The sequence below is a fragment of the Syngnathus typhle genome, linkage group LG8, assembly GCF_033458585.1.
Source record: "Syngnathus typhle isolate RoL2023-S1 ecotype Sweden linkage group LG8, RoL_Styp_1.0, whole genome shotgun sequence".
In the NCBI taxonomy this organism is placed as follows: Eukaryota; Metazoa; Chordata; class Actinopteri; order Syngnathiformes; family Syngnathidae; genus Syngnathus; species Syngnathus typhle.
The window spans coordinates 6,937,751-6,963,239 of NC_083745.1; the positions used below are offsets into that span (position 1 = coordinate 6,937,751).

Genomic DNA, 25,489 nt, shown 5'->3' on the forward strand with positions numbered 1-25,489 from the left:
CCAATGTTAACCTCCACATAAATAAATATTATTTAATCATTGGTGAGAATGGCTGCAAGCCTTTCTCTGCTGGCCCCAACACTAATAGAACTGAACTACATTTACACATTTATTGCTCAACGATGACAATATTCTTTTCATTTTGTAGTATTTCTTAGCGGCACTGCTTCCACTATTGCATGAGAAAATTAACATCTAGCAGGCTCATTGTTTCTTTCCTCTGATGGTTAGCTATTCAGAGCAAACCAGGTCTGACGTGGAAAACTTCTGAAAAGCAATCTTCACATATTGCTACATTTTGCAATCACCATCTGTAGTCAATTTGTATTTAATTCATTTTTTTTAAGTCTTTGTAATGTTATTAGAGAAATATTGATTCTGAACCATTCATATTGCGTATTTGTATTGTATTGATGGATTCCATAATTACTAAATAATTGTGGTTAAGAGATGTAAATCCCCGCCACTGTTTAATTACTTTCGTCAAAGTATGACGGTACTTATCAAATTATTGTCACAATATCAAATAATGACTGATGTGTACTGCTGCGACGTGGTCGTCTGCGTAATGACGTCACCACAGTCACGTGGTTTTGTTATTGTAGGAAGTGAAGATGGCTGCTGAGTCGTTTCTCTCCGAGTCAGCTCTTGGTTGGTCTATTTTCACCTTTATACTATTGGTAAGTACTTTTGTGCATTTGTCTCATTACACCACCATTCTTAGAATGGAAAAATCATTGCCCGAGATAGTTTTGCGTCTCTTAACTTGCTTGATTAATGTGTGTCGGGTCAACATGGCTAGCTACCGTGTTACAACTAATTGACAGTCGCTTGGATTTGATTGTCATCGTTTGTCATTTTCATTATCCACATGATGTTTATTATTTTTGCACAATCTGAACCTTCTAATTGTACGTGCATATTCAATATACTATAACCAGGGTTTGCCATATTGCGCATCTACGTTATTGTGTTAGATATGGCAGATTTGTGGTTTGACCATAGTTTTTATGTATATTACGTATATCAACATTATGCTCTTCTGTACTTATGCTCCCTTCAACGTCTTAAAATAACGATCGTCCTAAGAGTTTTATCAATGCTTAATTTATTGATCCTCGAAGGCGTAACCTTAACGTTTCTTATGGTTGAAAAACTGGGATTAATTATCACCCAAATGTATCTGTATTTATGCCCACTTTAACCTCGGGCTGAATGCGTTTTGGGAAATACTAAATTTTGATTTCTCTGACAGATGTCATTTTTTATTTATCCATGAGATCCTTCTAATCAATCTTAAGTGCAATATTAACGATGTACATTGCCTGTTACAAATATTACAAACAATTACATTATACCATCATATTTGAAGCTAGTCACACTGTTTCCCGTCATGTATGTAATATGTATGTAAAAAGGCAATTATGTGCAATAGTGTATACAAAATTGCAATGGCATTACATGACGTCAAGCTTCTTTTTATGCTTGCGTTAAGCATGTTAGACTGTCCCAGAGTGAGTACAGTAGTGCTGAAATGAATGCCTTTAAAGTAGCTCAGCAGGCTTAGTGCATAATTAGCTGTGACTATTGGCTTAGCCAGAAACGGTCTGGTTGCCATTAAAGTTGCTACACTTCCTTACTATTGACTGCCCTCTGCCTCAACACCAGCAAACATTGCTCTGATTTAGATTCAAAGCTTGCATCATCACTGAGAAAAAGAAAAAAAAACAAGCAGAAGGGCATAAGGCTGCTTGTCTTTTAATTGATCCTGCCTAAGAGTGGCAACCCTTTATCTGAAGGGACTAGCGTTAACAGTGTCCTCGCTTCCTCCTGCTTATGTGCCTTGAATTTGACCTTGTCATTTGGAAAGTATCCTATTTGGCCATCTCTTTTGTAGGGATAGTGTTTTCAAATTCAACAACAAAACGGTGACAGCAAATACAACCAAACAAGATTGTTACTGCGTCTTCCTGTCAAAGTGCATTTTATTTTAGTGTTGCAATAAAAATAAAGAAACAAAGAAACACAGTTCTAATCAAAGTCTTCTATTTTAGACTACTATGGAACAAATTCTAATTTACTGTGGGTACAAAAAGCCATAGCTGGACTAACAATAATTAATTAATTAACTTGCAAATAAATGCTGATGCAACATATAGAGCAGCCACACATACAGAAAGAACATATACAGACAGACATGTATTCACCACTAGCTTTTGTGCAAGCAACAGTTTTTACTGGTCTTAAGTTTGGGATCATTTTTGCCTCTTTTTAATCTTAACCCTAATGCCAACGTTGAAATTGGAGTTTTGCTTCCATGCTGTATGTCTCACAACTCGTGGCCTTAACCTTTTCCACAGCCCTCAACTGAATACCCTGCGTTAACTTGTGTTTTGTAATCGGATAAGGTGATAGAGGCTTTTCCCAGTATCAGCTATGAGTTGCTAAAAGCTAGCCAGCAAACCTACAGAAAGAACATGATGCTTTTTGAACTCAGCAATCTGTCAGTTTCACCTCTCAGTATGTTGAATGCTATATTTACTAACGTTTATCTGATGTTACTGTGCAGGTCATCCTTGCTTTCTGTTGGGTCTACATCCGCAAATTTCAAAGTCGCCAGGAGAGTGAAGTTGTTTCAACCATTACGGCAATATGTGCACTGGCTATAGCGCTAATAACATCTGCACTTCTTCCCGTGGATATCTTCCTCGTCTCCTTCATGAAGCACCCGAATGGCACCTACAAGGTTTGTATCTGCTCGTCTAATAGCCTCGCTAAATTCGATCAAAGAAATTGGGTTTCCTTAGGCACCTTTTAAATAGGTTGTAATTTTCTTTCAGAACTAAGCAATATAGATTGTCTAGTCTTAAAACTTAATGCATTTCTTGGCTCATCAATTCTGTTACGTTTGTATGTGTTTGAAGACCGTGTGTGTATGGACAACTTCTTTTTAACAGCATGTCTTTTGTTGTTTTGTGCAGGCTGGGAAAAACTCATTGTCTGCTTTTGTGTTGACTGTACATAAAACACTAAGCTTTGTTTTGTGATTAAAGCAAAACATTAAATAAATAATAAAAAGGATTTGGATCCACCACCATTAAAAGTGCTTGTGGATTGACCATTCAGTGGCGGGGTAACACATGTACAAGCATACGTAGCCGACCAAGATGCATCGTGGGGGACCACGGCGACTTACGGCATCGCTACCCCTGGCCGATTAGCAACCGAGATTCTGCGCTTGTGTTAGAAGAACAACAAAAAAATAATGATAATAACAACAGGAGAGAGATGCATGGCAGATATCTAAAAATGTTTTCACACAGCTTTAGCAGAAGAAAAAAAAAGTGGGTCCTAATACTTTTGATTTTCATAGTCTTTTTTTGCCTCATCATCTAGGAATGGGCTATAAACAATGAGACAAGAGCCCAAATTGAAGATACTGTTCTGTATGGATATTATGGTGAGTACTTTCCCTTAGTCTTCCACTTTGGAAGATTACACACATAGCTGTATTTCAAGAATCCCGTATTGTGTGACTTAAATGTGCGGCCCGTCGATCACTTCCACATAGGTCTTATTTAGTCTGACTCTGGGACCTCACAAGTTTCACATTGTTCTCGCACTGGTGACCTCCTTATACCGCTCCAGTTGTTTGCATTGTCACCTCATCAAGCACAATTTCCAAGCCAAGGACATGGTTTTTGGCAATAAAGCAATGGAAATGACCAATTTACCAATGACTAAAGGATTTAATTACATAGAGACAGAAAAGCATTAACATTTATGTCATCACTGAGCGGCAACACCAGCAAATGATAATATATTCTATCCACATATTATTGGAGAAAGTTTGAACCAGGAATAAATGATTTACTATTTGTCGCTTCCATTGCACTGCACAAACCCAATCTAGCACAGGGCTTAAAAAAATGTGAAAGAACACAGCCCCCAAGATAGCACATGATGTTTATAAGAGTATTTGTCCATGATTACAATAAGAGGGCCCGAATCCAGACTGTTTTGCTTATCACTCTCTAACATAAAACAAATCAAACCATGTCGCACTGAAATGTCTCTGTGATTGGCCTGCGTGTTTGGCTTTGAGTCTGCTGTCTCTGATGACAGCAAATTCAGCCGTCCCGGAGACACCATCACACATTTTCCAACAGCTGCTAGCCTAAAGTGCCTCCAAGCAACACTGTTATGCACCGTCTGTTAAGAAATGACAAGCTGTCTCCTTGCTACGACAGCTCAATCCAGTGAACTACTTCCACCGGTTAGACGACAATAAACTTTCAAAGCAGATTTCAAAGACTGTTTTCAGTGCGTGGTAATGTAACATTTTAGAGACTGTAGCCAGTTGTCTCCTGGACATACAAATTAGATTTGTTTAGATTAAACATATCCTCAAATCTAAACCTTCCTTAAATTAGAATCAAGACATGAATAATTAAGTAGGTTCAGTCTTAAAGGATGTATCCCTTCAGTGTTTTTTAATTCCATTATTGGCCAAATGGTCTGGATAGCGTGTTTATGGACATTTGTTCTGCATCAAGGGAGGCAATGTTTCGGTTTAACAATTTAAAGTATTTCATCCTGAATCTCTGCGTGATAAGAAATTACCTCTTATGAGCATCTCACAACTGCTTATGATGCTATTTGCCCTGCCGTGTGTTACTGTTCATGCTATCTTAAACTGGATTCAGACTGCATTGTTCATTTCAGATTATGTTCTTCTGGATATGGTGGCAGAAAAAGAGAATGTAATGAACTGATCAGTCCATTTTGTGGCCTATTTAGATTTACATTTGATTCTTCTGTCACTCCACCGTCATATAGGGGTGACCTACGTTCATCTCCCCTGCCAAAGGGGAGCCGTGCACAATAAGAAGACTTGTTAACTGACATCATTCTGCCTATCAAAACCTAAATGTGACCTTTTATAATGCCCATTTCAAGACTGTGTAAAGATATTGAAGAAGGGACACTGGACTTTTCTATTTACCAGTAGGTGGAGACCAAGCTCCATGTGTGTTGGATACATGGGTCCCTCACAAATCAAACCTTTAAAGTTTATGAATACAACACACTGTATTGCATTAAAAGATCAAAATAATTTCACAACTTAATGTTTTGTTGCACATGGCAGGTATTTGGGCTCTTTCTTTATGAATGAACTGCTCCAGCTTTCTCAAGTTTGAAAGGTTTTTCTTTTTTCTCTAGACATATTTCAGCTCCTGCCACAGATGCTTAATAGAATTCAGATCAGCGCTCACAGAAGGCCACTTCAGAAAAGTCCAATGTTTTGCTTTTAGTGATTCTTTGGTGCATTTAGCTTTGTGTTTTGAGTCGTTATTCTGTCGCAAGACCCCATGACCTGGGACTGAGACCAAGCTTTCAGACACTTGGCAGCACATTTCTTCATTGACAACCTTGGCAGTCCTCAATTCTTTTTTCTTTTGATTTTTTTTTTCTTTTCATTAACACAGGGTTAACAATATTTTTGCTGATGCGTCTACCATATTTCAATAAATAATATTCATGATACATGGTATATAATGTGTACGTTGAATGAATGACTTATACAAACATTCTCTTAATTTTCAAGCTCAAATAGCATTTTGTGATCTTTGATGAATCCGTGACTTTGAAAGCAAGCCGTGTCATTCAATTTTGCAACTCTGTCCATTTATAAATTTCCTTTGACTGCTTACTGCTTCAAAGTAGTGTAGAAGACCCTTTAGCAACAGGGAAAAATACCCCTGGGCCCTTCTAGATAAATCATTGGCTTCCTCTTCTTATTCTTGCCATTTGCAGAGAGGAGGTCAAAAGGATGCCGTCCTCTTGTAAATGAACTACAACAGTTTTTTTTCCTCTCCACTCACAACCTATCTTGCACTCTACCCATCCATCCATCCATCCATCCATCCATCCATCCAGTTAGATACGTATACATAGCTAAGGTATCTATCTAGCCCCGAGCTATCCGGTTGGCGTCAAACGACACCGAAGGGATATCACTAGTCACTAGTCACAGTTGATCAAATATAAAGCCTTTTGTTTAGAAAAACTCATGGAATAAGGTCGATAGTCCTATCAACCAGACTAATGCAGACAAGGAATACAAACAGGCGCTTCTGTTGGAAATGTCATGCCATATGAGCAATTCTAACTACTATATATTCTCAGTTTAAAGAAGCTCCTGAGATAGGTACTGATGGGCTTTTTAACCCCCTCCAACCCTCACTCATAGTTTTATCCACAAGGTATCCCCCTAATGCAGAGATGCTCATTCTTGTCATAGTGCCATACCTCTCAGCAAGTGCCTGCATAGACAGATATTTTCATCCGTCTCTGGAGTCCTTTGTCAAGGAGCGTCTCAGAGAGAGATGTCCCCCGGCATTGAATTTTAGCATAAAATGTAATATATTTCACTTGTCAGCATGGGACAAGAGTCTAGGTTCTAATACCTTTGTGGACAGCCATGGTAAGAAAAGGACAAGGGTCTAATGTTTCTCATTAAGCCATACGCGGCTCTACGAAGGATTCTGTTGCTTGCAATGATATAGTCGATGGTGCTTACCTTACATTCGATATTGTTTCCACACTGCATCCTCATTACACGCGGGCTTTTGTGTCTGCATCATTATATGCAAAATCTGCTTGAATGTGTCTTTTTCTTTTCATTCCCCATGAGTACCATCCAAAACATAGGGAACTTGTAAACGAGCACATTTAATTATATTGTCCTCTGCTCTGTCAGAGGGGATAAATGTGCTAAACTTTTATCCCCAGCCATTTGTTCCGACCCTGTGGAAGATCTGCTTAGAGACTAACAGATGATGTATGCTAATGCAGTATGACCCGTTCTCTCAGTATGTTAATATTCATGGTGTTATGATTAATTTGACCCATTGCCGTAACCCAAAAGCATATGCCAGTGACTGCATATCGAGTATAGTTTGCATTTATCACCTCTTAACATCATCCTAAAGTCTACTTGTAAATGAGCGCAAATGGATACCTTAGTGGCGAAATAAACACATATTTATTGAAAATAACACTCTGTCAAATAAATATCCAGGGAAGAAAAACGAGAAAATATAACCGATGACATATTTGTCGGAGAAAGAACATTTTGTAAAATATAGTCGATTTTGAACAAGCACCCAGTAGTGTTTTGCAGCTCAGACGAACATTTTAAAACCCCTTGTTTTTCCTTTGTTGTTTTGAAACCCATTCTCATGATGAAATTGTTAGTTCCTTCTCTCTTCAACAGTTAACAATTTTAATTCATAAATAATGCTGCAAAGTGATTCGGGATTTTCAGACATTGTTCTGAACATTTCAAGTGTAAGTGCCAGCTGAGCTTTGGGCTTTTCTGGGTAATTTATGTATGAACAATCTTCCTTGGGAATTTTCAGTTGTAAAGTTGTAGAATTGGTTCCACTTTCATAGCCATAAACACATAAATGACCACGACACCCTTTCCTTTAGGGTTAAAACTAGACACCCTTGCCTTGGTGTGTGCTATACATGTACAACATTTGAAGGTTCTTTATTTTTTAATGCTAAGCATTATTTAAAGCCATCACTAAAATGTATGTGCAAAAAGTCACGTTAAAACCACTTCCCTATTTTTTTTTTTTTACATTTATATTCTTAATGATCTGACGGAGATGAAAAATTCTATTAGGTTATGAAAAAGGTGAAATATATTCGTAAAAATTAATTGGCGCATATTCACTGGTGCCTTAATTTGTCAAGGGAAATTTCACATCCTTGCAATTAGATTACATTTTATGACAATTTCAAGCTTCCATGAGAAAAGTAATATTTATTGATGCTGAATGTGAGAATGTATTAAAATGCAAGTGTCTGTGCCATGAGCAAGTTTTATTGTATTTTATCCCTATCAAAAAATGCCGATTTGTTTTGAGCATTCTTCGCTGTTTTCTTTTTTTTTAATGAAGAAATCAAAAGTCAAATGGAAGACTAACACTAATTACGGATGTCTTTTCACAGCACTTTACTCCATCATCCTCTTCTGTGTGTTTCTATGGATCCCTTTTGTTTATTTCTACTATGAAGAAAGAGACGATGACAATGTCAACAGATGCTCGGTAGGTAACGGTTGACTTTTCCTATGTCTTCTTAGGATTTCTCTTTGCAGTTGTGAATGACCATATTGTTAAGTAGTATTCCTTACAGCCTGCCTACTTTTATGGGAAGGTATTATCCTAACATGAATCAGGCCAACATTATAATTTTCTGTGGGCTAGTTTTACTTTGATTTTTGGATCCGTGGTGTGTCGGCATGTGCTTACAGCATGCACACGGGCAGTGCGTCAGAAATCTGGACGGGAGAATGCACCTATGTATATGGAACGAGCACTGAACGAATGATTTATGCCCAAATGGCAGAAAGTAATATATGAATTTTCATTTGCTTAATGGAGTGTGAACCCTTTCCCCGTATTTCCCATATGCGCAATAAATTATTTTTGTGCTGATGGACATGATTGACCGGTTCATTTTTTTTCTTTCATTGTAGCAAGTCAAAAACGCTCTGAAGTACACGATTGGATTTGTACTTGTCTGCGTGGTGTTGCTATTAATTGGGTAAGTTTTATGCTAATTTATTTTGCTGCTTGACAATTGGAAAACGAAAGACAAAGTCTTGAGTTTTAAATAAGGCAGATTTTTGATTTAACAATGTTTTAATCAAGTGCATTACTTGAATCTCTCCATATTGTCAAAATAGATGTTAAGCATTTGTACTAAGTCATAAAGTGTCTTGTTCACAAACATACAAGCTGCCTGTTACCAATCTGTATGGAACAGATGGCTTGGCTACATTTACATGCCGGCAAATATGTGGAACTAAAAGTTTTTTAACTTAATCCATAATATACAGTGTCAAGTGTGCTTATTTTATAGGCAACACCTACAAAACACAATCGATTTCCTGATGTCTTGAATTCAGCTAAAACGATCTTCCCGAGACATGCAATTTATCCAAATGTTCACTACATGGATTGAAACTCTTGGAGTTTTATTCCAACAATGGTTTCATTCCCTCTATTTTGAACAACGTGTTAGCTTTCACCCTGAACTGCCACCAGGAGACACCAAGCTTTTGTTGGGAGACAGTCCACTCCGCAGCATCTTGCTTGAGTTACAAAGCTTTTGTTAACCTTTAAATGGTTTCTGATCTTTTAGTGCCGCATGTATACAATTGTGATTAAAACCTTTCAGCTCTATCGGGACAGTCTTTGCCTGTCGAGATTAGGTGGGATCTCTGGCCGGTGTTATTTTTAGGGGGATCGGGATGCACGGGTTGAGAAGGTACTTTTTGGAGTTGAAAGACAAAGAAGACGTGTATGTACTTCTTGTAAACACATCTTAAAGGAGTTATTGTCGCATTGTCAACTGTTTCTAAAATACCCTTTTGTTAACGTATGCAACCATACCAAAATCGTTGCAAATCTTTGTTGTGTTTTCAGAGCATTTGTGCCCCTGGAGGCTCCACCACAACAGAATGCCACACAGTGGGAGAAAGTTCAATACCTTTTTGAGGAACTTGGCAGCGGCCGTAAGTACTGTTGTTGTATTGACTGACTGTTTTAGTTAACAGACTTTGTGGTTTAAGGGTATTAGCTAAGCAAAATGTTTTGCTGTGCAGTTTAACAACACTCGCATGTTTTATTTCACACATTTGCATGCTAGTGTTAATGTCTGAAAACAATAAGAAAAGGGTAAAATGGGACTCAAAATAAGCACATAGCTCATTTGTAATGGTATAAACAACCTCAGTAAAGTAAACTCAATGATTTGCACACTGTATAATGACATCGCCATCTGGTTGTCTCATCATGGACAACTTGCTTGTTTTAAAAATAACATAAGAAAGAAGTGACCCAAATCCCCCAAATAAAAAATGCCTTAAGAATTTATACAATAACAGTGGCACAGTCCTTAGATGTCTTCACTTGTTGAAATGAATATAGCTTTATATGCTAGGGTTCAGATGTGAACTCCGAGGAGTCCTCTGGACCTCTGCCATATGCAGATCAAGAAGGAAGCTGAGCCATCTGCTATGTTATACTATTGGGGACCCCCAATGCGTGCTTCCTAACCTTCCTCCCTTGGCACAGGGGGAAATTTTCAGCCTGCCTTTGTGGAAATGTGAGGATCATCCTTGTTATAATCCACCCCCTCCCTTCTCTTTCTACTCTCTCCAGATGTGAGGTTAATTATGTTAAGGGAAGCGATGCTTGTGCACATAATGTAGCCGACTGCTTTGTCGTGGCTGGTCACGAAGGTCAATGGATGTAAATGATTTAAATGTTATATTCATGACAATTACAGTAATGTTCCATCTATTATGATTGGCGCATTGAGAACAATGTGAATTGAATTGCTTTCTCAACTTTACCATGGTTGCAGTTAGGGCTGGGGTGATTTTGTTTTAAAAAGTCATTATTTTTAACTGACTAAAATCACAATTTGTAAATTTGATCATTTCAAAATAAATGGATTCAACGACCACTTTACGCTTGAACACTCAGCCATTTACTAAAGCATCAAAACTAGTATAACCAACATGGCAGGTGTTTGTGCAAAGTTTTACATCACATGTAAAGAGGTCGCTCACCTTCCTTCCAATACACAATGACAGATGCTATTAACAGACCACACCCTGAATATTGACTCAATATCCCCTAATTGAATAGCCCCCGTCAAGGAGAAAATGAAGTAGGAAAGCACCTGTGCTGACACGTGGTCTTTGCGCTGTGAAGTTGCGTCTGAGAGCAATGACAACTGTGTAGCGTTTTACACACAAGTCTATGACAGGTGGCATCCTGACAGGGGAGAGAGGCTATCAGTCTGTTCATCAATCCCCCTCTTCTAACTCCACCTTTGACAGCTGCTGTGACAACTATAGTTGCCCTTGCCTGATGGGTGGTCGCCTTTGTGCTTCAATCAAAGGCGCAACTCCTCAGCTCAATTTACTTATATTCCACAGATCCCGATTGTTTATTTATACCACTTCTTATTCTCTGCCGTATATTGAAATCAAAGGGTGAGACTCACTAACGATTTCACAGCAACACGTTATTCAAATAAGAATAGTGAATGATTGACATTTGTTGTGATTCTCACCTGTTTTCATCGTTTCCTTGCAGAATAATACATTAAAATGAATTTTATGTTCTCCACTTTCTTCTTTGCGATAATTGTGGGAGTGTTTTTTGACAGATTCAACAATACGGTGCTCTTTATGCTGTCCGCGTAAGACGAGTCTTATCACTGTAGTCCAACTGCTAAGTGCAGACACTTGAAGCGTGCATGTCCTCGGGCATTTTGTTTTTTTCTTTTGCATTTGTCCAACTGAGCAAAACGTCATCCTGTTTGCTTTTTATCCCCACCCAAGCTTTAGCTTTTATTTATTTATCCCTTATTGTTATTTTTATAACATGAAATTTATGCAGAAATCATTTGGTCAAATCATTTTCAAAATGTCAACCTGTCTTTCCTCATGCAGATGGCCTACACGCTCTTGCTTTCTCCATCAGCACTCTGACTCTGATCGGGATGCTGGCAGTGATCACTTACACAGTGAGTTGAGAGTGCCATGTATGGCCATGACACTTTATTGGCGTTACATCAGCACATACTTTTTATGATGTGTGCATATGCTGATCTTTACTCACTGATATCGTCTCAGTCAGTTGAGAACATCTTGGAGGTCACACTGGTATCTTTTCATCTTGCTGTATATGAGAAATCACACCAAGTTATTGATTTTTTTTTTTTAAATCAACGGTCAAATTTCTTTGCCACACATGGTTTTTAATCCTGGCCATTTCTTACAGTTATCATGAAGAATATTCTGTGAAGGTTGTGGCCTAGCTCTCACAGTAGTGCTGGGGGAAAACGAAAATACGAGAAAAAATGCTTGGGCATCACCCCAAGCAGTGAAACTAAAAGTGACAGCCAACCTCAATCTATCCAATTTCTGTCGAGCCTAGAGTCCCATTTGACAAATTACAAAACAATTGAATGTGGAGCGCTGACTGAATAATACACAACCTAGTAAATTGTAGAACCAATCTTCCTTTAGCATTGCTAATCCATCTCAACTGGAGCTTTACCTACTGTTCTCACACTTCTCAATAGAATGGCTAATGATCAAGTACAGTTTGAGGCGAGACCGCTGCTCTGACTTGCACCACTCCTCTATTGCAATCGACTTTTCCAATAACATGCTGGAAAAGGGATTTTTTTTTGTAGCTACAGTCTCAAACGGGAGTAGAACTACATTCTTCATATCGGTTACATCTGATGTACTAGCACTTTCTTATCATTACATCGTAATGCTCCTCACTGTCTTTAGCTTGTCAGCTTGTTCTTGCTAAGTATAATTACAACAAATATTAATTCTGATATGATGGTGATTGCAAACAAAGCCCTTGGAGCGTGTAGCTCTCGATTTATCGTGAGGTAGCAGATGCACAGTATCTTATATTTTTCTTTTTACACATCCAACCATACTAGCATGTGAAATATCTCAATGAATTCATTAAAAAAATATTTATTACAATATAGATGTATGGGTCAACTGCCTCACCTGTGTGCTGACCTTCCTTTTACGCAGTAATTTCTGGCCCTACGTATGTAAATTTTAACCTCGTCTTGAGAAGATCAAGGCCTGTTGATCTAATAACAGACTGTGACATTGACCTGCATGTAGTAAGTGAGGTCACATAATGAATATCACCAATGTCATATATATTTTTCCCCTTCACATCGGAATTCTCTTTGCCTTATTTAATTGCCCAATGTTGAATTAGAGTTTCCCTTGATCCCAGTACTGTATATCTTTAAACACATTCATGAGTAGTTTAAAGTGAAAAACAAAAACAAAAAATATATATATTATACACTTTGCAAAAAGTTATAACCCAATTGACAATTGTGGCAATTTGTAAATATGCTCAAGCATGGAGGTAGACTGTTAAATGGAGATTCATAAACAAAGGTTGATAAGATTAACATACACCTCTTAAAATGGGCTCACTGCTATGACATGACATTTTGGAAGATAGTTTCAAGCTCCTTGTCAAAAGCTTACAGACTTTGCCCGTCATTATTCAGTAGGTGTCAGGTAAGGCGCTCCAAAGTTAATTATGTAAGTGTCAGGGAAAAGGCTTAATTATTTTGCTGTCGATCGACTGCCACACTTAGGCGCAATAGGTCTGTTCATTTGTTCTCCCTTGTAGTCCTCAATAGAAGATTAGCAAAAAGTTTCTCAAAGATTTGTTCGCAGATTACAGAAACGGTAGTTGATTTGTAAATGTCTTTACACAGAGCCTTCTGTATTGAAATACCATTAACGTGGTTTGTTCAAATCACTGTGGTGTACTCCATATTTTAATTAGCGCGGTTGTACTTGATTGGCCCCTTTATCAAAGTATACTGAGAATCTATGTGAGCTTCCTTCTGTTTGGCCATACTACTATAAGCGGCTAAACAAAGGGAAGGCTTGTGAAGGATGCCTGTGACTACCTAGTTCCTCCTCTTCCAACTCAACAGAGTCGTTCAATGATTCCAGCCAGTTACTTACCCCGAGTCCAACCGTACACACACACACACTCCCCACAATGCTCGGAGCTATTTTGGGTTTAAAATAACTAATGAGCAAGCACGATTTAATGTGAACTACAAATTTAGTCTCCACCTTTTTCTCTTTTATATTTCTCTCATGTTGTTGCACACGAGGGGAAGGGAGATGTTTCTCCGGGGATCTTGGACAGGTTTTCCTTTTATGAGCGTATTTGATATTCTGGACATGCTCCGGCCTTAAGAGCTCCATGATTCATTGCAGGAGGCGACATTCGCCCGTAGCGCAGATCCACAGTCGAGACTAATAATAGGCTAGCCTTTCTTAGTATCCCATGCGACACTTACAACGCTTCATAACATGCAGAAACTATTAAAAGTTGTTTTAAAAATACAGCCTGACTTTTGGAAAGCAGAGGAAAGAGGGCAGCATGTTTGTCAGGGCTGAAAGATTCGTTGCACAGACCATGTCCTTTTGTTTTATTATGAGCCCATAAATGACTCTCTGCTCGGTTTGTAAAAACGAGACATGACAGGCTGAGTAAGAGCGCATTGACTCGCCCCTGTTATATTCATTTGTATTGATCGCTATGTTGTCAGGTTTTAGAGGTGCCCCTCATTTTAAATTAAAGTTCAAACATCCCTCTAGGAGATTAAAGCCCAAATGTCAAAGATTTAAAAGCACCTTTTGAATTTTGTGCAAATAGTCTCTATAGCCTTAGGAGCATTTTTCTTGGTTGTCTGTTGAAATTTGTTTTCCTACATGTTTGTTTCTGTCTGCAAATATTTGTGTTGGATCCGGCATGATATAAACTAAAGATGTTTATAAGATTATATATCATGTCATTCATCAGTCACGATATCTTGATACTCGTTACTGTAACCTTGAATACCCTCCCTAAAAAAAAAAAAAAAAAAAAACCCTCTCTTGAGAAATGCATCACATTCCAGATGGAGGCTATATTGCTGTCACATGGGGGCACTGTTAAGCTGCGCATTGCAGTACGGTGATTTTAAACAGCGCTCGCCTCGCAAAATGGTTGCAGCAAATGTACCAGTAGTTCTGACAACTATACATCCTCCCATTTTAATTTCCCTCAACCAAAAATGACGCCTCCAAATGATTATACTTTGCTCATTGAGTTTGCGTACCTTCAGCTAATGCACCACACTGTTGTTGTTTTTAGCACGGGGTGGGCATGTGTAGGTGGATGCATGTACCATATGCAGCAACCCAGCATGACAATAATGTGTGATTAAGATGGAAGCTTTGCTTTTCTTTTTCTTTTTTTTTTTTATTCTCCAGGCATATGGAATGTCTGTGTTGCCTTTGAATCTGATAAAAGGCACACGGAGTGTGGCATATGAACGCCTGGAGAACACAGAGGACATTGATGATGTCGAGCATCAGATCGAGAAGCTGAAATCCAAGGTGTGACACAAAGATGCATCACTGAGCATGATCAATGTATTTAGTTCGTTATAAGGAGTATGATTTCGACCATCAGAAATATGTTAATTCAAAAAATATGTTGATTATTGTTGTAGTTTGTACTGGTGTAGAACTGAACCAAACTGATTGAATTGTACCTCATCATACAAATATGTATTTGCCCTGCTGTAGCTATGATGCTTTGATGATGTACCCCACATAGAACGTTTTGGCCATAATTACAAAAGGTAGTTTGGCACAACACAAAAAACAAGATACTTACATGGAAGCACGGTGGCAGCATCATGCTTTGGAGGTTTTTTTCCTTTAGCCTTAACTGAAGCTTTAGCCAAAATGATGGGAGGTAAGAGTAGCTCCAAATACCAGTCATTCTGAAACTAAACCGATCAGGCTTCTGCCAGAAGGGAAAAAAAATGTCAGGAAAAAAGTGCACTCGAACTGCAAACTTTATTTGGGGTTAGTCAGAGTTCCCCTAAAAGGCCAGGTGCATATTCTGTATTGCAGCCACATATGAGCATGTGCAAACTTGTCCAACCATATTATCTAATTTAGTAATTTTTTCTTCCGCAAAATGATGTCGTTTTTTTTCCTGACTGAATTCTACACCCTAAAGCTTACAATAACGCTGAAAAAAGTTTTAAAATTACTTAACTTTGTATTTTTATATCACACAAAATATTAATACATTTCTTATTCTCGATTAATAGTTTTACCATATCAAATATCACATATCCAGGAGTTTAAACAAATGAATGACTGGAAAGAAAATCGATGTATTGAAAATTTATTCAATACTTAAAACTCCTTTTTTTTTCATTGTCCTGCCTATCATTTGTTTTTTCTCATTCAAACAGTGTTTTTATGATTTTTTTTCCTGCCAAAAAGAAAACAAATCATGAATAATTAATATTTTTACACTGACTTTGCATTCTTTGTTTTTTTCTCCTCAGTGTCGAGATGGACGCCCTTTGTCATCACGGGACAGAAACCATCTGCAGGAACTCGAAGAAAAGTTGCAGGTCCTACAGCGGAGAGGGAGACACTTGGAAATTGCTGAGAGGAACTGCTGCAACAAAATGGGTAGTGCTCTCAGACCTTTTAAAGTAAGGCTCATTTTCCGATGAATTACCACTATCAAATCCAGTGCCCCCATACGAACTATTTTGTAGTTAAATGTTTATGATCGATTGGAATGCACAACATCAACGCTAATTTCCTCCTTTAACAGATGGTTTGTAATTTTTTGTTTTTCTACAGCTTAGCCAATACACTATAAATCTGCCAGTGTCAGCATTTTCTCATGCTGCAAAGTGGACTGCTCTAGATTCCCCTTTTAGCACCGCTGTACTGGTCTTAAAGAAAATTTCCTATTTTTCAGATATTATCTTTCCCCTCAGTGCTTTTATTTCATCCATATTTATCTACATCCTTTGCCCTACAACGTAGGACCAATCTAAGATAACAAACTGGACCTGATGTATTCAAATCCCACTATGCCACTCGCAACCTGCAAGTATTTCAAGCAGAAGTCAACCCAAGAAGTCAACCTTACAGTTTAAGCTAAACTTGGACAGTTATCTGAAGAGTGGTTTTTAAACTTTAATCTACCAAGTATAACTTCTAAAAAAATACGTTCGAAACATTGCAGTGAATTTCCCAAGGTTTTTGTTTTTCTTTGTTTTTCTTTGTTTTTTGTTTTTTCACCCGCTTTCAATTTTTGAAGCACTCTCCCACTGAGCCATGACCAGTTGGCCAGTTGGCAGTCAGAAATAAAAAATAAGCCAATTTTTTTTCTGATTAGGACGGACCCGCACCTCATTAAATTAAGAATATTTTAAACTACACTATATGTTCGACAAACAAGTTGCACAATAATTTCATATTCCTGTCAGTCACAATATTTTTTTATCAATATGAAATGTCCCTCAAGCATTTCATATCCTTTATTGCTTTTTTGGCTGCCGCTAACCTCCCAAGCCAGAAGCTTGTCTGGGCTGCACCATTGCGTCTTTTTGTCACCTTTGGCATCGTTGCCAAACTGGAGGCCCAAGCCATATGGTGTTCCTTTCACAGAAGACATGACAGATTTATTTCCACGGGCCAATAATTTGGCTAAGTATGTTACATTTATGTTGTTATCACTCTCTCGTATTTTAACACATTGTTTGTATATATGTATTTTTTTTTTTGTGCAGATTATACTGGGCATTTTCTTTATCCTGGTTGCTCTGCTGTTTTCTGTTGCGCTGTTCATTTCAAAGTAAGTCTTAATATGTGTTTGTGTTAATATGACTTTTTGTTTTTTGCATCGATTGGGTACCAACAAAACAGTACTTGCTCACATTGTCTTTTTTTTGTGACTGTGTTTTAGTCTGGATAAAGCTCTTCACTCTGCTGGGATCAGCTCTGGATTTATAATCTTTGGCACCAATCTAACCAATCCTTTGAATGAACTTCTATTAGCTTTACAGCCTGTAAGTATACTCTCATGTCATTAGTGAAATATTTAAATGATTATTTTCCGTTAAGATATGCTTAACTGTATAGTTTACTGTTGCCTTCAGTTATGGATTTCAGCAATATATTTTTTTCATGAACCCATGTTTTCATAAACTAAACCTCATTTGATGTGGTTACGGTTGTCTGGTTGTCCTTTGTGAAATATGGTGGATATTCTCTGATCTTGGTTTTGCAGGTGTTTCCATTGGATTATATCCTGATTACAGTCATCACAGTGTATTTTGTACTCACATCCATGGCGGGTATTCGCAACATGGGCATCTGGTTCTTTTGGATAAGGGTAAATGCAGACGCCAGCTCTCTATGTTTTTTATATTGAGGTGCACATGCATTTTCAAATAACGCTTTTCTTCCCTCTGCAGCTGTACAAAATTCGACCCAAAAGAACACGTCCCCAGGCTCTTCTCTTCCTCTGTATGATTTTGCTTTTGATTGTTCTCCATACCAGCTACATGATCTACAGTCTTGCACCTCAGTACGTGATGTACGGCAGCCAGAAATATCTCATAGAGGTGAGGGAAGCTGTTTGTGTAGCTTCATCCCACATTTCTTCGTGTTCGCCCTCCCCAATAAGGCTCTGTTGATGGTTTCAACATCCATAGAGACCGTTTGTAGTTCTTGTTGGATTGCACACCATGTGGAAGGTCTGCCTTCCTTTCAAATGATCTCTGTGGGGTGTGTATACATGCTTTAGATGCACCGCTGTGTTTCTATCTCACTGAAAAAAAATTTTCTTTCCCTCAACACAAAGACAATTTCTTTTTTTTTTTTTTTTTAAATATGAGTCACATAGAAGATGAATTCTTCCACTCATATCATTCATTATTGCTGATGGCTGGCTTAACTAAAATGATTTGGTGAACTCATGTTTGTATAAACTATAAAGGTATTATATTGCTCATTAAAAAAAATAATGAAGCTAACAAACTTGGTTTCATTTCTAGTCTTATAGAACATATTTGCCGGGAAAATAATCTCAGAAACAGAGCTTTATGTTACTTGGAAAGAAAATCCGTATTGAATCATCTCGCTTAATACTTGTTTTGCTTTTGGTTATTTTCTAGTCTTTTAAATGTAGTAATATATGCATTTTCCTGTTTTGGGATGATTCTACTTTGATGAGTCAGCCTCGTTTGTGAAATGTATGTTTGTTTCTTTAATCTCAAGAGTCCGTCGGGCCTTACTTCAGGGAACACTTCATTCAGCACTACCAGGGTCTGTGATGCCAATGCGCCTGAGGGTGAGTGTCTCGTAAGGTAGCAGCCGTCTAATAGCGAAATGCTGCCGGATCCCGCTGTACATGATCAAAGATTCATTTGCCACAAGTTGAGTGAAGGAGAGCAAGGCCAGTGTACAACAGAGTCATTTCATGTAGAACACTCTTCACCAATCTTTATTACCATCCATTATTTATTAAGGAGAATAATAACAAGGACAACCATTTACTAATGTGGTATGTAATCTTTTGCTGTCACTATGCCAGCACTTATTACAGCACATCAGTCACAAAACATGAAACTGTATGTATGGTACATCTTTGCAACTATAACTATCCATTATGTATCCGGCTAATGTTGCAGTCACACAAAGCCGTTGTGATACAATTGTTTTTCTATTTCGGGTTTCAGAATACACTATAATTGCCAAATATATTCACTCGCCTGTCTTAACCCTCATAAATTTCAATTATGTTATTTTTTTGTCTTTTCTGTTTGAAATCTACACCAAACACTCTTATTTTATTCTTAAACATGTATTTGTATGAGATTCCAGAGTCCAGACATTCATGGTTGCCACTAATGCTGCTAATGTCAGAGCTGTCAAAATTAATCGATTAATTGACAATGATTTGATTATCAATTTAATCAATTATTGTAATAGTTGTGTCATCATTTAGTGTTTTTTTTTTTTACTTAAAATTGTCCAAATCCTCTAAGGTTAGCCTATCAACAGTAGTTATACATTCATTTTTGGTCCATTATCTCCAGTAAAAGGTATTCTGATCATACCCAGAGATTTTAGACATGTCTGTGTTCCCAACTTTGTGGGAACAGTTTGGTATGGCCTCTTTTTGTTCCAACATGACTTTGTCCCACTGCACAAAGGACAAAAAGGACATGGATGAGAGAGTTTGGTGTGGATGAACTGAACCAGCCTGCACTGACCTCAAGCCAAAAGAACACCTTTTGGATCAATTGGAGCAGAGACTGAGTTGGCGGCTTTCTGTTCCAACACTAAAACTTGCTCACGAGTTTGTTACACCAGTCCAAAAATAACTCATTCAGAAGAGAAATCTAAGTTGTTCCAAAGTATGCAGTACATCATACATTAGTTGCCATGACTACTACTACTTTGATTTCATTCCGCTTACAAAGTACTTTTGGTGCATTACGGCCACTTTCTAAAATGGAGCTGGTGCAACAATTTTTAATTATGTATTATGATCTGAATCTGAAAATTCTCATCCGACGTTCATTTTCATAGCATATGCGAAAAACTGAATGTTGCAGCAACTAATAGGATTTTTTTGTGCTGCATTAGCTTGCTGAATAGTCAATAGGTCAGCCATAACTTTTTTATTCTTAATGATTGGACTTTAATTAAAAGAGGAAGAGTATGTAATGAAAGGCAAGAATCAGAGTGCAACCTTGAGTGTTCGGATTCCTACTCATATTTTTGCACGCAAACTGGTATTTACCAGTGCAAAATATTCAAAGTAATTCCCATTTTTTCGTGTTTTTCTCATTTATTACCCCCTTTTTGTTAACTTCTAACTGCTATTTCCAAGGGAACTGTAATTTTTAAACTTGTTTGAATTCTTCACGCTTGGAGTGTAGGAAAAACACAAACATGCCAGAGTCAGCAGCGTATATTGCCAACTGTAGCTGTACTCTTGTTTTGATTTTACATCAAACATAGCCAACCCGACTTTCATTTTATTGCCTCTACAGATATGATGCATCAGAGGCATCAAATGCTTTTAAGGAAAAAATGAAATCTGAATATCAGCAAACAACCAAGAGAAATGGGATGTAGAGTGTTGGTGAACCTGCCCTTGTCCCAGCTTGATTCTGGACAGTATACGTATATCTGCCTTGTGTTATTTGTTGTCCTCAGTTCAAGGCCTTCATCATCACATCAGTGACTCTCATTAATGCTCGTATTGGGTCCCTCTAGCTAATTAAACCGTGATCCTAATGACATTTAGCATTTTCTAGAACTTCAGACTCAATTTGGTCATATTCTCCAAAGGCCTAGTGTTAAAACTGTTTGAGGTCCACATTTTTCTTTTTATGTCAGCTGGCTTGTTGGCTTTGTCCTGGAAAGTATATTTGTGTAATCCATAGTCATATTGCTTCTGTTTCCTAGCAACTCGAAGTTTGCTTGTGGTTTGTTGAAAGATCTTTGCGTGAAAGATGCTTTTTATGTCGTCTTGAACGTGTCAACCGATTTTCAAAAGGGCAAAGGAGAGACTCTTTTAACACGATCAAAAAATAATAGTCATTTTCTTTTGTGTCAGCCTCAGACTGTGGAAGATGTCAGTCAAACGCCTTGGGCACATCTGTTCATTTTAAAATCTACAGTTCGGAATATTCCATTTCTCCCAAGTTCTTTTGCAAAAATGAGATAGTCCAAATGTGTAATCCTGATGCCTGTTTTGTAAGTAATGTAAAAATGATTGTTTTAGACCATGAATTCATGTTGTTAGAGGAAAGAATATTTATTCTTTGGACATATAGCTTTCTGTGAAATGTCCTACATATAATTTAATCAGTGTGTGTGTATATGTGGCTTTTTTTTTTCTTAATTAGGTACTTACATGGATGTATTACTTTCATCAACCAATGATGACCATGTATATATCAGCATAATCATTTAGTGTCAGTTCTGTAGCTTAATGCAAACAAATGATATGAAGCGGACAGTCAAATTTCAGGTCTCTTCAGATTACCTGTATATTTTGATTGAAAAATGTTACTTAATTTTTTTTATGCGGTAATTGCCAGTCAGTCACTAAAATGAAACGAATACCTGAATATGAACGAATACCTTAGAGTATTTTACCTCCAAGCGTTTTTGAATTACTTTATTTGATGTTTTGATTGAATACAGAATTTCGGTGGTCTTTCATCAATACTAGAGAGACCGTAGAAAAAAATATGTCCAGGCATGGGGAGTAAGTAAGTTAAGTGATTGCACGCATTTTATGTGCTCATGTCTGAATGGTGAGATGGAAGTTGTACATAATACATGAGTGCTACACGGGGCAGCGCCCGCCAAGATGTGGTGAGTCAAAGTGAAATTACCTGTACTTTCACAAGCTGCCCCGTGCTCATCTCAGAGTGCGCTAATGATTCCAAGGTGAGGCGGGTCAGCAGTGTACATCATAATATATTTCGTCAGGCCGCTGTTGTGAACCATCTGTAGGTTTCATTCGGAGCAGTGCGAGTTCAGGTGAGCAGCTGGAGAGCTGCAGATGGCCCGGGTTCTGCTAGAAAATTGCGAGGTCACAGAGATGAATAAAGACAAGCTTTCTCCTGAGGTGTGATGATGTTAAAGCTGATTGTTGTCATTCCTTCTCAGGACTAAATCTTCCACTCTGTTTTATGTGTGCATGAAGATGAACATAACAATTTTTTTGTGTTTTTATATACAAGGGCCAATCGGTTTATGCCCGTCCTGGCATCTTACATTTGGAGGTACACAACCTCCATTGCTTTTGATTGACCTGAAGTTTTGTGTGCCATATTATCTCTCATGTCATGTTCAAATTGAAGTTTTATCTGACTTTAGAGGTGTATTTTTCTGAGAAACTTTGGTGTAATTCGTAACGCTATTATCATAGGACAGCGTTCAACTTTCGAGTTAGCACTGTAGTCAACCTTTATGAATAAATGATGAGCCGATCTATTTTGCTGATGATGTCTCATAGTTCAGTCAGGTCTCATTGTGTTGTTCATGGAGTTCAAGACGCCTGAGGAGCTGTGTACCAACGTCATGAAGAAGCAGAGTTTGTGCTAAAGCTCCAAATGGCTATCAAGAACAATGAAGATCGTTTCATCTCCCTACCGCAAATACTACTCAAATGTACTGGAGGTCCATTAGTCCATCCTTTTTGATACACCATCTTTCTCTTCTATAATATAGAGGCTTTGCTTGGCACATACTTTGTTTTTTGCAGCTGGATTCTAAGGACCATACTTTCCCGAAAAGCGAGAGTGGCACTTGAGAGTATTTTCCACACAGTTTGATCAATAGTAATTCAGGTTGCATGTAAAGAAATGAGCAGCCCATTTATTATAATTATACTCTACCTCGGTCAATACCCAAGCAACTGTCATTGTCTCTATAGCAACACGATATTCTCTGCTTTATCTACTAATCAAACCTTATAAACCCCAATTTTAAACAATCTCAATGGACTTGCAGAAAACCTGTAATGTTGCGATTGTCCAAAAAGCCATTGTACTGTCCGAGAATGAAACTCAATGCTAAAATGTGCTTTTACCTTTTTGGTGAGTAACAGCGCATAACGTCTCTGCACATTCATGCATTCCAAAGTCACATTTACACTGACAGTGACACGACTTTGCTCTTTTCTAAGACTTGTTTGTCCTTTTTACTGACACTAACGGAACAGAACTCCTTCTGAGTAGTTATGTAGTACTAGAGTAATAGCCAGTGTTGTTGTTTTTTATGTGAGCATGTTAAGCACTTGTACAATGCAGAACATTATGTGAGGTCACTGTGCAATAGTCCACCTCATAGTTGTATTCAGTTAATAGCTCTGTCTTATAAAAAAAAAAAAGTTATCAAAATGTTATTGTCTTGGAAGCATACATGTAGATGTTTTACAGATATCATCAATGAAAGAATTACTTGATTTCAAGAATTATAAAATAGTATGTATGAAAGAATACAAACATTCCAAGATGGTTGTTTTGCCTTCAAACCAATTTGTGTGGACAAAAGAAGTAATTTGTGTTTTATTTGCTTTTCAGACCAATGCATTGTAACCAGGTCATATCTTTTCCTCCACAAGTTTTGGTTCTTCAGTACCATCTACTACTTTGGGAACTGGGCCTTTATTGGGGTAGGTTGTTCTTATCTAACACAACAGTTGCCAGTTGTTATTGATCTTTTCCTTATCACAGTGCGTATATTTTTTAATTTGCATCCAAAATACACCCATGATACACAACCCCTTTGGCGCTTTGTGCGGATGATGCACTATTTAATTCATTTGAAGGGACACACCCCAAACACCCTTAAAATCGTTTGGATAGCTGTTTGTTTTGCAGAACACTCCCCAGCCAGCATTTTTCTAATGTGTGTTTTACATTTTCTTCCTTAGGCTTTCCTCATCGGCCTGGTGGTGTCATGCTGCCGGGGGAAGAAGTCTGTGATTGAAGGCGAGGTGGAGGCCGATGACTCAGACGTCAGCGATGATGAATATGTGCACTGAGGTTCAATACGCACGCACCCTCGGATCAGCACATCCAGCCATAACTTAAGGGGACTACAAAGTACAATTTAGCAAGTCATTAATTTGCTTCCATTTTATTTTCTTGCTTTGAAGGAGGTCTGCTCCCGGACAACGTGACTGAAGATGTTGAAATTCAGAGGACGTCCTCCAAGGAAATGCATAGAGAACCGTAGACATCAAGACAAAGCTTGTATGCAAATTGTGCAGTTACTGAATTATTTCTGGAGCAGAGATTTTTAAACCTTTTCAGCACAAGACCCACATTTTCATTGAGTAAACAATATCGATGAGTGATAAAGATAAGAATGTATTGAAATAAAATAAAAAATCAATTTGCCAAGAAATTGTTTGTCTGTATTGTATCTTAATTTTTGACCCATTTGAGTTACAACTGTTTGGAAATCCCTGCTCTAGACCCTTAACATGGCTGCCCATCACCTCTAAAACTCCTTTTGTGCTAAATACTACTATATGAAACAAATTTCTCATACTGCTTTAATTTCCTCTTTTGTTCACCAAGACTCTGACTTAAACTGTTCAAATTGCATACGGTACTGAACACGTTAAGCTGACCATCAAGCGGTCTTGTTTTCACATCACATTTCATTAAATGTTCTCGGTTCAAATTATTTTTCCTGCCTGTATTAAAGATGTGGGGGGGTGTGGGAGATAATTAGTTTTATTAGAACCATTCCCTTTTTTTTTGTAAGCGGCACATATTTTTTGGGTTTCTGTTTGATTATCATTGAATTGTTTTTCATTTCAAAGAGAGTGCATCTGGCTGATTTACAAATAGATCTAATAGACACTATGAACTTGTTCAAATAGTTTTGCATAATAAATGTGGATCACAATGATGTGCAAAAATAATCTGAAGTTAAATTAAGATCATTTAAGATGGTGAAATCAACTGCTGTGATGAGTTGTACAAAGTAACATGTGTTGACATGCATTTAAAAAAAATAAATGACTTCAAATACATCTGTTGCGGTTTTTGCTTTGTTACGCAAACATTTCCCAACATTGAATAAGGCACTGGAAATAGCTTCACTTCTAACCACCAATGTCCCAAAAATTGGTTTACTGTCTTGAATCGGGGAATTGAGTACCCAAGTGCAGGGAAGCAAGGAAGTGGGGATGGTGGTCAAACAAAAATGGATTTAAATTAAAGGGAAAAGGAGCCAAACAATGCACTACTGATCAGGGAAACTAAAGACAAACAGGCAACAAATGATAAAAAAAAACACTTTGAAAACAGACTTGGTGAGCATAAAATAAAGCCTGACAACGACAGACCAAGGCATGTCGCATAGCACACAACTCAAAGGACAATGGTCAAACAGACTGAATAGAAAGGAGGGAACTAAATACAGACAAAGTTACGAGACAACAAGATACACCTG

The 25,489-nt window shown here is 37.8% G+C and overlaps 1 protein-coding gene across 1 annotated transcript; it reads left to right on the forward strand.

Annotated features, from left to right (window-relative positions):
• The first annotated feature begins 577 nt into the window (after positions 1-577).
• lmbrd1 (LMBR1 domain containing 1) lies at positions 578-25,067 on the forward strand. The gene is made up of 17 exons (XM_061285719.1): positions 578-680; positions 2,570-2,746; positions 3,397-3,460; positions 8,026-8,123; positions 8,555-8,622; positions 9,507-9,595; positions 11,549-11,622; positions 14,933-15,058; positions 16,030-16,182; positions 17,275-17,339; positions 17,451-17,553; positions 17,775-17,879; positions 17,962-18,111; positions 18,767-18,839; positions 23,602-23,693; positions 23,955-24,066; positions 24,180-25,067. Exons 1-16 carry the CDS (start codon positions 615-617, stop codon positions 24,063-24,065), a joined length of 1,614 nt encoding a protein of 537 aa, XP_061141703.1. The 5' UTR covers positions 578-614; the 3' UTR covers position 24,066; positions 24,180-25,067.
• Positions 25,068-25,489: the final 422 nt, after the last annotated feature.

What these genes read in the sequence shown, in the direction of transcription:
- lmbrd1 (XM_061285719.1), top strand. Translation starts at nt 615, where the DNA reads ATGGCTGCTGAGTCGTTTCTCTCCGAGTCAGCTCTTGGTTGGTCTATT. An exon ending in TGAGGAACTTGGCAGCGGCC is followed by an intron (nt 9,596 to 11,548) that starts GTAAGTACTGTT and finishes TTCCTCATGCAG; the next exon opens with ATGGCCTACACGCTCTTGCT. An exon ending in TGATGCCAATGCGCCTGAGG is followed by an intron (nt 18,840 to 23,601) that starts GTGAGTGTCTCG and finishes TTTGCTTTTCAG; the next exon opens with ACCAATGCATTGTAACCAGG.